Source organism: Misgurnus anguillicaudatus, chromosome 18, assembly GCF_027580225.2.
Source record: "Misgurnus anguillicaudatus chromosome 18, ASM2758022v2, whole genome shotgun sequence".
Lineage (NCBI taxonomy): Eukaryota > Metazoa > Chordata > Actinopteri > Cypriniformes > Cobitidae > Misgurnus > Misgurnus anguillicaudatus.
This window is the reverse complement of record NC_073354.2, coordinates 13,373,063-13,385,421: the sequence shown is the minus strand read 5'-3', so window position 1 is coordinate 13,385,421 and position 12,359 is coordinate 13,373,063. Positions and strand designations below refer to the sequence as shown.

Below are 12,359 nucleotides of genomic sequence, written 5' to 3'. Positions count from 1 at the left end.
ATACGAGACAACCTGTAGAAACTATTGCGCAAGCTATTTTCTGACAAGTACCCCTACAATGATAGCCAACAAATAAGTAGAGTCGGACAAAAAAAAGAGTTTGAACTACAGAGAAGTACAGTATGTAGACAACCTCCCACTGTAGGCTACACAGATTTCATTAGAACAAGAGTGTACAGGTCTGTGGTGCAGCTGAAGTAAACTTGCTCAAGATATTCGTGTGGGTGGGATGAGCTGTAATTTGAACCTCTTCATCTTTATTTATTGACAAGACATGGTTCGATATAAAGGCAGTGAAACGTCACTAGGCCCCACCTCAAAGCCCTTACCTCTCAGCATGCGAGTTTTAAATGAGACACATGTTGAGTAACATGAGGATACACTTCTACTCAAAATCTTTCTGCCTCACACACCTGCGTTATTACATGCTGAGAAACAGTGCACAAAAGGGAATACTGAGCAACATCACTTAAACTACTTATTTTACATGTTAAAAAGCAACTGAACTGAGCACAGAATGAAGGGCATCGTGGCTATGTGCTGTATAAGTTTTCTTCTGTGTCTAGTGGTTATGGTTAAAGGTGATGAAGACTACACTGAGGATGAAGAAATGATCTTGTCTCTGATTCGGCAGGATGACAGCCAGCCTGAGGCAGAAGGACCGTCTGCCCAATTTTACAGGTGCACTAAGGTAAGCTCAATCTTTAATATAAAGTTAAATACATTTCAGTCATAGTGCAATAAACAAAATTGACCTGAATAAAATCATTGAGATTTTACCACATAAAGCTAAAAATGATTCCCAGTCTTTACCACAATAGGCTATAGCAATTATTCAGTAGATCAGACAGATCAATCCAGGATGTTAACACGGGCAAATTCCTGTATCAATGCTATAAAGTACAGTATATATGTATAAAGCAATTACAGAACCCCCCCCCCCCCTTAAATTACCAAGCCTTATGGGTAAATGTGCTTCATGCAACACATAAATTAAATACATGTTAATATGACTATATTTTGAATAACTGGACTTTACCACAATTGACACTAGGTCAGCTGCAACTGAACAGTTTTATTTTTAAGTTGACTAAATGTGTTCAGTCTATTTAATTTATTTTCATTTTAATATTACACTGTAAAATGACGTAATAAGTCATGGTAGCAACTCAAAATAATAAAAATAAATAACATTAAATGAATTGAACCTCTTTTGAGTGGGGAGGGGGTGAAAAGTTGAAGTGCATCTTCAAATGAATATAACACTGGGATTTTTTGGTCTAGATTTTTTTAGGGGTTTTCACTGATGCGTAAGCAGGTGAAAATATTAAACAGATAAATTGTTATAACAGTTTACATTTATTTTAATAAATAAAAATAATCCAATAAAATATTAATTTTATAAAAAAATTATAAAAAGGTAAATATCTCACAAGAGTAATGTGTAAACATGATGCCATGTGTCTCAAGCAGTTGTGATGCAAATTTCAAGTTAAAATCACAAAAAATTAGGTTTGTGTCACACTTTTAGTGGTTTTACCACCAACGGCCACTAGGTGTCAACGGTTTGCTGCATACTCTTGTCATAAATTAATAAATTACTGTCACTGCATTATTATAACTGCTAAAACGTTTTGAGATATGAAAATGAAATTTTTAGAGCTTTCCAATGATATATAGTTTGTCAACATTTTTGTAGATTTATATTAGGATATAGTGCTATGAATATAGAAAAGTAATCTGCATTCCTATGGGGGGGGGTCATGTAACAAAAAAACTGTCACTACATTATTTCTATCATTAGATGACTTTGACATATGAAAACTACATTCTGAGAGCTTTCCAGTGATATATAGTTTATCAAGATTTTTTGGGTTTAGAGTAGGGGTTTAGTGTTAGAAAAATGTAAAAAACAAATTGGGCCTACATGTGACCTTTTTGAAATTGACTCTCACTACGTCATTTCTTTCTCAAAATGGTGTTGATATATGACAACGACACTCTTAGAGCTTCCAATTATATATAGTTTGTCCAAATTGTTTAGGTTCTGGATAGGGTATAGTACTATACATATGTAAAAACAAATTGGGTCCACCTGTGGCCCCGTGACATTTTAGAAACTGATTCTCACCACGTCGTAATTTCCTCAAAATGGTGGTAAAATATGAAAACTACACTACAGTTTGTCAAGAAATGTAAGGTTTAGATAGGGTATTCGTTTTACAAATATAACAACAACATAGGCACACCTGTGGACCTGTGGCATTTTAGAAAATGGCTATCACTATGTCATTTCTTCCCCAAAATCCTGATAAATGGTAACTACACCCTTAGAGCTTTCAAACAATATATAGTTTGTCAGGATTGGATAAGAATTCACATGCAAAACACTGAAATAAACGTAGCCGTCCCGTAGGACAGTGACATTTAGCAGGATATAAATGTTTTTAAGGCACACTTTCTTTATAAATGAATCAATTACTCTCCCTACATAATTTATTTTATAAAACACTGTTGAAATGTCTATTCTAGAGGCAGACCTTTCCAAAGATATATACGGGACTGCGACGCTTAACAGGTTTAAGCAATAAAATTATTGGATTTTTATAATGATAGACCCATTTAGGTTTTATTTGCATCATGGGATACAATTCTCTATCATTGTCTTAAAACTCAATGTAAATTTTTATATGCATTATTTTTAAACACAGGATGCGTGGCGCATGCCGGGTCAGTACATAGTGGTGATGCGGAAGGGAACACACGTGAATCAGGTGGAGCGCACCGCGCGCAGACTCCGCGCCAAAGCAGCCAAACGCGGATACCTGATCGATATAACGCAGACGTATTCTGAAGCATTCAAGGGATTTCTAGTTAAGATGAGCAGCGATGTTCTTCACATGGTAATTATAACAATTCGCCCATAGATATATAAAAATGTTTTAGGCAGCCCGATGCCAATAAAGTGATGCACCTGATGACAGACAAGCAAGAATTCAAAAAGTAATTTCTGGCTTTTCGTTCCCTTTTCTGTGTTTTTGGCAGGCAGTGAAGCTGCCCCATGTGGAATACATTGAAGAGGATTCCTCTATTTTTGCTCAGAGTATCCCTTGGAACCTGGAGCGCATTCTTCAAAACAAACATAAGACTGGAAAATATTCACCACCCAGTGAGCTCTAACTCTGTATTTCTCTTGGTTACATAATTATGTGCTAATATTACACATTTAATTAAAGTGACAGTCCACATAAATTGCTCACATGTGCATTTCTTCTGTGGAAGTCAGAATGGGTTAAATAAAGTTATATGCAGTTTCTCTTTTTCCAAGGGATTCAAAAAATATAGTGAATGAGTTTCATGATACTTTTATGTTACTAACTCAAAACAATATCATAACTTTTTTTATGCACCATTTTGGCTAATTTCTTGGGTGGGGTGAGACGTGGGGCCTTTATTTATGCCTTTTTTGAATGACTACATTTTTGTTCAATTCCTGTTTGTTGTGTAGATGATGGTGCACGGGTTGGGGTATTTCTCATGGACACAAGTGTTCACGTGAGTCATCGTGAGATTGAGGAGAGAGTGATGGTGACAGACTTCAGCAGTGTGCCAGAGGAGGATGGGGTCAGAGTTCACAGAGAGGTAGGTGAATGAAATAATATTTTAGAGATTTAGAATGTATGATAGCTTTATTTGTCATTTTTATAGTTTGTACTGTTTAGTAGGATATTCTCATCACTTCACAGTCATCTACTTACAGGCTAGTCAGTGTGATAGTCATGGCACACACATAGCTGGTGTGGTAAGTGGACGGGACTCGGGTGTAGCTCGGAGTGCCAGTGTAAACAGTGTTCGAGTGTTGAACTGCCAAGGGAAGGGTACCGTGTCAGGATCTTTGGCAGGTAAACAACAACAATACATTTAAATAAACAAACAAAATACATTTTTATCCAATATTAAATAATGTCTTTGTGTTTCAGGTCTGGAATATATTCAGTCGTCTCTGATGGCGCAGCCTATCAGTCCTGTGATCGTTCTGCTGCCATTCGCAGGTGGATTTAGTCGAACCCTCAACACGGCCTGCAGAAAAATGGTTGAATCTGGTGCTGTGCTTATTGCTGCAGCTGGTAACTACAAAGATGATGCTTGCCTTTATTCACCAGCCTCTGAGCCTGAGGTAAATTCTTTAGAAAGGCCCTTATTTGTCAATAAAACCCCACCCCGATTATGATTTGACAAATTTTGGTACCCCGCTGCAGGTTATAACAGTTGGGGCTGTTAATTTTGGTGACCAGCCACTGAGTACTGGAACGACAGGCACCAATGTGGGCCGCTGCGTGGATGTGTTTGCACCTGGTGATGACATCATCAGTGCATCAAGTGATTGTCCCACCTGTTTCACAACCAAGAGTGGAACGTCACAGGCAGCAGCGCATGTTGCAGGTTACTTCACATAAATACAAATTTGATTAAAATAAAGATTTAAAAAAATATATTCCAAGGATAAGAATTTTTCATGAATCCATTTTAAAGGAACACTGTACCGACACTTTTTTCTTCATATCTAAAAAAATACATACTGCAGGGAAATTGGGAGCAACATTGGCTCATTTATCATTGCAACAACTATAACAATGAACTTTACTTTAAATTCTGCTGGGTTGTTTTTAACGCAAGGCTGGATTACGGTGGCAGAGAAGTGCAAAACAAAACAACAAATCCTAAAACAAAATAAGTCAGAAAACAAATCAACAAGTCAGACAACAAAATAACAAGTCAGATAACACAACGACAAATCTACCAACTGTAAATGTATATTGCGCAAATTGAATACTTAATAAAGTTTATTTTATTAATTTCGGTAGGGGCATGGTCATGTAATCCAAACAATCAGTGCAAAAAGGTCTCTATATAGCCGTCCCTCACCTTTGTCCCATGACAGTTTTTTGCAGCAGCCTTCCTCCACTTCATCACCTCACTCTCTGCTGGAACATCTATCCCATTTTTTTATTCCCATAAAATTTTATAATATAGACTTAATTCTGTCATTTAGGCTCAATATTAATGAGATAGAAATATCTCTTCAGAGCGATGCTTTTTCAGACCATTGCCTTGTCTTGTACACCATACTTTTAGATAGAATCGCCCGGTCCATAACACGCTACCGATTAGGCAGAACAATAATTTCCACCACTAAAGATAGCTTTATTAGTACGTTTCCGGACCTTTCCCAAATGTATCATGTAGCAGATAATCGTGAAGATCTGGATATTGTAATATAAAACTTAAACATTGTTTGTTCTAGCACGCTGGAAGCCGTTGGTCCCATTACAAAAAAGAGAATCAAAGAAAAACGCAAGTGTCATGGTATGATCATCACACCGCAGCTCTTAAAAAGGCAGCTAGAAAAATTGAACAAAATTGGAGATTTTGAAATTGGAAAATTTTAAATGCTATAAGCTGTGGTGGTATGATGTATACATTCAGGCGATTTGTTCTGTTTTTACCTTATTTAATTGCTTGTTTAATTTATTGCATTGTTGTTTTGCTTGTGAAGCACTTTGGTCAACCTTCGTGTTGTGTAAAGGTGCTATATAAATAAACCTTGACCTTGACCTTGACCTTGGAGACGCACAAAGTTAGAGGTATGGCATGCAGCATGGAAAGAGAGTGTTCAACACTACAGACAGGCTATAAAAACCGCCAGATCTACCTATCTCAGCAAGCTTATTGAAGAAAATCATAATAACCCTCGTTTCCTCTTCAGCACAGTTGCAAAATTGAATAAACAGAAACCGATACTAAACTTCAGCACAAAAGTAATGACTTTATGAATTTTTTTACTAACAAAATTATGGTTATTAGGGAAAACATAGAAACTACGCAAGCAGCCACCGCTCTAGTCAATAATAGATTTAACACTATATTACCACATGAACATCTTGAGTCTTTTAAAGCTACAACAATAGAAGAGCTCTCTAAATTAGTAAAATCAGCCAAATCATCATCGTGTATATTAGACCCTGTTCCCACAAAATTACTAAAAGAGGCATTCCCTATAGTGTCAGACCCAGTATTAAATATTGTAAACTCATCACTAGAACAATACGTTCCAACAGCTTTCCAACTAGCAGTTATTAGACCGCTCATTAAAAAAACACACCTTGACCAGGGGGATCTTAATAATTTTAGACCAATCTCAAATCTCCCCTTTCTTTCTTAAATATTAGAAAAGGTAGTGGCAAGTCAGCTATCAGTACGTATGAAAAGTTTCAATCAGGATTCAGGCCCCACCATAGCATAGAGACAGCATTGCTTAGAGTTACAAATGACCTCCTTTCAACATCCGATCGTGGTGAAATCTCAATTCTTATATTACTAGACCTTAGTGCAGCCTTTGACACAATAGATCACAGAATCTTACTCAATAGACTAGAAAACTATGTGGGCATTAGTGGTCAGGCGTTAGCCTGATTTAGATTGTATCTAACCAATCGATATCACTTTGTTTATGTAAATAAGGAAGAATTATATCATTCCCCGGTTAAATATGGCGTACCGCATGTATCAGTTTTAGGTCCTATCCTGTTCTCGTTATATATGTTACCTCTAGGAGACAGTATCAGGAAACACAAGCTCAGTTTTCACTGCTATGCAGATGATACCCAGCTTTACATCCCCTTACCTCCTAGTGAAACCCAACAGTTTTTTAAGCTAACAAACTGTATGAGCAATATTAGTGACTGGATGGCACATATTGTAACTTCCTTATGCTAAACTCCAATAAGACAGAGATACTTATTACTGAACCGAATTGTTCCAAACAAAATATGTCAGGTTACAAGTTGCCCATAGATGGCTGCACCATGGTGCAATCTTCCACAGTTAAGAACCTAGGTCTGATGTTGGACAGCAATTTATCCTTCGCTAGTCATATCTCCAACGTCTGCCGCACAGCATTCTTCCATCTTAGAAAATCTCAAAAATACGCCATATGCTGTCTGCATCAGATGCAGAAAAGCTTATCCACGCTTTTATGACCTCTAGAATAGACTATTGTAACTCGTTACTCGGGGGATGTCACGCAAATCAGGTAAACAGGCTTCAGCTAGTTCAAAACACCGCTGCAGGAGTGCTTACTCGAACTAAGAAGTATAAACACATAAGCCCACTTTTGGCATCTTTACACTGGCTACCTGTTAAATATCGCATACATTTTAAAATATTACTAATCACCTATGAATCACTAATGAAAACATTCAAATAGCACCCATGGTGCTTATTTTTTAAGATGACTGATAAAATAACAGGTGCAACATTTCATACAATCTGCTCTGTGTGTGTTTTCAGGTATAGCAGCTGTGCTCCTTAACCTCAGTCCAAACTCCAGCTCTGCTGAGGTGCTGCAACAGCTTCTATATCATTCAGTCAAAAAGATCATAAGCCCAGATTCTCTGCCACAGACCCACCGATTCACTACACCAAACATGGTGGTCGCCCTGCCAGACCCAACCTTCACACTCACAGGTCAGAGTTTAGGGGTCACAGAATAAAGTTTCTTTTAAATTACTTAAAGGGCACCTATTATGCAAAATCCACTTTTACTATTGTCTCACACTGTATTAAAGAGTTGGGGAAAGAGTTAAATATGGTTTATTTAAATTAAAACTATTTTAGCCTTAAGTTAAGTTAATTTCTCAAATTTGTATTTCATTAATAGCTCATACAAAATCATAACTGGCTCTGGATGGGGGCATAGCCCCCCTGTCCCCCCAAACTCTGTCTATGATGAGGTTGACGCTACATGTATGTGTTATTACAGGGGATGAGCTGCTCTGCCGCTCTGTTTGGTCTGAGATGTCAGGGGTTGCAGGTTTTGCAACAGCCATGGCACGCTGTCGCCATGGCGAAGAGATGCTGAGCTGTTCCAGTTACTCGATTAAGGGAGGACGAGCTGGAGAAAGAGTAGAGGAGAGAGATGGAAAGAAAGAGTGTGTTGCCGTCAATGGAAACGGAGGGCAAGGTGTGTATGCTGTAGCTCGCTGCTGCACCGGACATAAGGCTCAATGTCCGATGATGGAGAGTCCACAGAAAGGAGCGCAAGCAGAATGTCTCAGTACAGACCATCAGCTTACAGGTGACAGATGCCTTCAAGCAAGTCACTGTATGGCATTTTTGGCTGATGTTGTGCATATTTCTATCATACAACTGTAATATGCCAGGGGTGGGCTTTCCTGGTCCTGGAGGGCCACTGTCCTGCAAAGTTTAGCTTCAACCCTGATCAAACCCACCTGAATGTCATTTCAAAGTAATCCTGCAGCCTTTGATTAGGATTTGATTAGTGTGTTTGATTAGGGTTGAAGCTAAACTTCCCTCCATGCCCACCCCTGATATATTGTAACGAAAACGGTCCTGTTTTCCCTGTAGGCTGTAGTTTTTTCTCTTCGTCCGGAGACATACTGAACTTGGATCGATCTCTGCACGCCATCCGCAGGGCGTGTCCAGCTAGAAGGGGTGTGATTTCGTACGCTTTCTGCTGCTCCTCCCCCTCTCTCGAGTGCCACCTGAAAGAACGCGACTCGATTGGCTCGAGCGAGCAGGTGACAACCTTATGAAAAGTTTTCTTTTATGGATTGACACTTTGTATCAAATTTTAAATAGTAGAAATGTAAAAATAAGTTTTCTAGAGCAAAAACTTTTAATCTTTTTGTTCCACTGTGCATTTATATCATCTATATATATATATATATATATATATATATCTCATTTATATCCCCATAGCCTACCTGAGCTAAAAGTAAAACAAGAAACTGGGCGAAAATTAAAGGTGCAGCGTGGGACTTTTTTAAGGCTCTTCTGACAGAAATACAATATTATATACGTAACTATATTATCAGTGGTGTATAAAGACCTTACATAATGAACTGTATTGTTTTTATCTACATATACTTTTCAATTCAATTCAATTTTATTTATATAGCGCTTTTTACAATAGTTAATTGTTTCAAAGCAGCTTTACATTAATAGATGTATGAAAAGCATAGAAAAACGAGCATAGTAAAAATGTAACGTATACAGTAAAGTGGTAAGTTAAGCCAAAGGTTGCAAACTCTCCAGGGGATGAAAAACCCCCTAGGAGAAAAACCCTCCTGGCTAGTCCAGGGGGAAAACTCCTAGGAGGGAAAAACCCTTGAGAGAGATACATATATATTTATATATAAATACTATCGGGGTATGAGAACGGGTAAGCGAATTAAACTGGTTCCACCGGTGGTCGCTGGTCAGGCATCGGAGGGGCATCTCGTAACACCACTGGTCTCCTTACATATAAGTTGCCGCAATGTTTCTACATACTGCTCTACAGAGCGTGTTTCCTCCCTATGTTGTCTCAGACGATGACATGTTTGTCCCGTGGTGGCTGCCGTAGCTTCTCTATCTGTTTCGAAAGGGAGCGGTGAGCTGTGGACTGAGCTTGTTGGTTGCAATTCACAATCTCACTGCTAGATGGCACAAAAAATCCCACACTGTACCTTTAACATGCAAAATAATACATACAGTATAGCAAATAAACTGTAGGCCAGGACAATCTTCAGTGACTTTCAAAAAACGTCTTGGTCTTTGGGCATACAAGTTGCTGTGTCAATTGTAAAGATTTATTTAAAGTTTTTAATATGTGAATTTATCACATATAATCAAAATAGGTAAGAGCGCAACGCTACAGGACAAACCTGTAGCCTATATCTAAGCATCTCTCTCTCTCTCTCTTAGGTGGAGGTTTCATGTGATGATTCATGGACATTAACGGGCTGTCAGGCTCTGTCACATGGTTCTGTCATATACGGGGCATATGCTCTGGGTAACACCTGTGTAGTTACATATACAGCTGGAGGGGATAGAGGTGCAGCTGCCATCGCCACCTGCTGCAGGCACCGCCCATTCCATCAGCCTGATGACATCACAACCACTGAAGACCACCCTGATGTCTGAGGAGAAACATATTAAGCAGCTTTCTTTCTGCATTTTAGAGATGCAAGACGTAACCAAAGACTGCAGTGTAACATATGATGGTTTGAGGACAGTTCAGTTAGGACTGGTTATAATAGCTAAATGGCTTCTAACCGTATTAACCCTGTAACATCAGAAATTGCTTTATCGTTCTCTGATGTGCAGTAAATCATTGTAGTGTTGTCTGCACTTGCCAAACCATACAATTTAACCCTGTTACCAACATTATAATATATTTTTACCAACATGAAATATGAATAGCTCAGTTTTAATAATACTGTTTATCAAGAACTACAAACCAACATTTAGGGGCGGTTTTGCAGACAGGGCTTATCCTAGTCGAAGACTAAAATGGATATTTGAGCCTTAAAGGAGACATATCATGAAAATCTGACTTTTTCCATGTTTAAGTGCTTTAATTGGGTCCCCAGTGCTTCTATCAACCTAGAAAATGTGAAAAAGAACAACCCAGCAACTTAGTTTTACTAAGCCATTCTCTGCAAGCATATGAAAAATAGGTAATTGAAATGTGGCTCCCCTTGTGATGTCAGCAGGGGATCTTATTATACTAATACCACCCCTTAATCTACAACCCCAAATCAGAAAAAGTTGGGACACTTTAAAAAATTGTGAGTAGAAAGGTGATGGAATAATTTGCTGGTCTCATAAACTTATATTTTATTCACAGTAGAATATAGATAACAAATCAAATGTTGAAAGTGAGATATTTTGGGGTGTCATGCCAAGTGTTGGCTCGTTTTGGGTTTCACGGGAGCTGCGCATTCCAGGGGAGGTTGGGACAGGTAGCAATAAGAAGCCAGAAAATTGTAATATACATATAAGGAACAGTTGAAGGACCATTTTGAAACTTATTAGGTCAATTGGCAACATGATTGGGTATAAAAAGAGCCTCTCAGAGTGGCAGTGTCTCTCAGAGGTCAAGATGGGCAGAGAATCACCAATTCCCCAATACTGCGGCGAAAAATAGTTTTCTGAGTTTCTCAGAGAAAAATTGCAAAGAGATTGAAGTTATCATCATCTACAGTGCATAATATCATTCAAAGGTTTAGAGAATCTGGAACAATCTCTGTGCGTAAGGGTCAAGGCCGAAAAACCATACTGGATGCCCAACTTAACTTTTCTGGCCTCTTGTTGCTGCCTGTCCCGGCTTTTTTTGGAGTGTGTGGCTCTCGTGGGATACAGGGTGGGCCAGTGTTTGGCATGACATTTCAAAATTTATTTATCTATATTCTATTGTGAATAAAATATAAGTTTGAGATTTGTGGGTTTTTCCATTACTTTTTTGCTCGCGGTTTCTACAGTGTCCCAGCTTTTTCTGATTTGGGGTTGTACAACGATTCAACCACGGCACTGCTATTTAGTGCAGAAAGAAAATAATTGACAGCACAATTGAGTTTCAATTTCAACAAACCATCATTATCATCAGTGTTTGCATTTCATCAGCTCATTTGAATTTTAAAGGACACACTCAAAACAGCACATTTTTGCTCACACCTACAAAGTGGCAATTTTAACGTTATAATGAATTATCTATTTGATATTTTGAGCTAGAACTTCAAATACATACTCTGGGGATACCAAAGATTTATTTTACATAAAGTCCCCTTTAATTAAAAAAACACCTTGTACCGACATATCTTAAAGGAAAACATCACCGTTTTTCCATATTTTACTATGTTCTTACCGCAACTTAGATGAGTTGGAACATATCGATCTTTTTTCAATGTGTGCACTTTTAATCTTTGTACAGCGCTTCGTGAATATGTTAGCATTTCTGGCCCCATTCATTCCTATGGCTCCAAACAAAAGTTTTATTTTGTGCCACCATATTTACTTGTGTAACTACTCAAGAAACAGTCTTTAAATAGGGAAAACATGGAAGTGTTTGTTGGCTTCTAAATTTATCCCTGTTTGGAGCCGTAGGAATGAATGGGGCTAGGCTAAATGCTAGCACATTCACGAGGCGCACATTCAAAAAGATAGGTATATATATTGGTTCATCTAAGTTGAGGTAAGAACAAAAGTGGCATTTTCCTTTAATATATTCGTTTTTTTGTAATGTTTGTAAAAACTACTTGAATGTCCTAATATAACTGAGGCCTAGTCCTGACTCCTGGATTAATCTAAACCCTGTCCGAGAAACCGCCCCATAGTGGTAGGCTAGTTAAACTTACATTTACGCATTTGGCAGATGCTTTTATTTAAAGTAATTTACACATTGCATTTAAAGTATAATTGTGTGTTGGCCCTTACTGAGGTTGATTTATGTGCATTTCAGGTGTAATCTGGGTTTCATTTTATAGATTTTTTATGAAAAATGTATAAGACAAATC

At 38.0% G+C, this 12,359-nt stretch overlaps 1 protein-coding gene across 1 annotated transcript; it reads left to right on the top strand.

Moving 5' to 3' along the window:
- Positions 1-323: 323 nt before the first annotated feature.
- On the top strand, positions 324-10,625 carry pcsk9 (proprotein convertase subtilisin/kexin type 9). Its single transcript, XM_073855885.1, has 11 exons — positions 324-691; positions 2,712-2,903; positions 3,046-3,169; positions 3,509-3,642; positions 3,761-3,902; positions 3,981-4,177; positions 4,260-4,443; positions 7,351-7,527; positions 7,823-8,137; positions 8,428-8,600; positions 9,769-10,625. Exons 1-11 carry the CDS (start codon positions 518-520, stop codon positions 9,985-9,987), a joined length of 2,031 nt encoding a protein of 676 aa, XP_073711986.1. The 5' UTR covers positions 324-517; the 3' UTR covers positions 9,988-10,625.
- The last annotated feature ends 1,734 nt before the right edge of the window (positions 10,626-12,359 follow it).

Bases quoted from the DNA above. Each gene is read 5' to 3' on its own strand.
- pcsk9 (XM_073855885.1), top strand. From the start codon at position 518: ATGAAGGGCATCGTGGCTATGTGCTGTATAAGTTTTCTTCTGTGTCTA. The intron at 2,904-3,045 runs GTAATTATAACA...TGTTTTTGGCAG, and splicing joins GCAGCGATGTTCTTCACATG to GCAGTGAAGCTGCCCCATGT. The intron at 8,601-9,768 runs GTGACAACCTTA...TCTCTCTCTTAG, and splicing joins CGATTGGCTCGAGCGAGCAG to GTGGAGGTTTCATGTGATGA.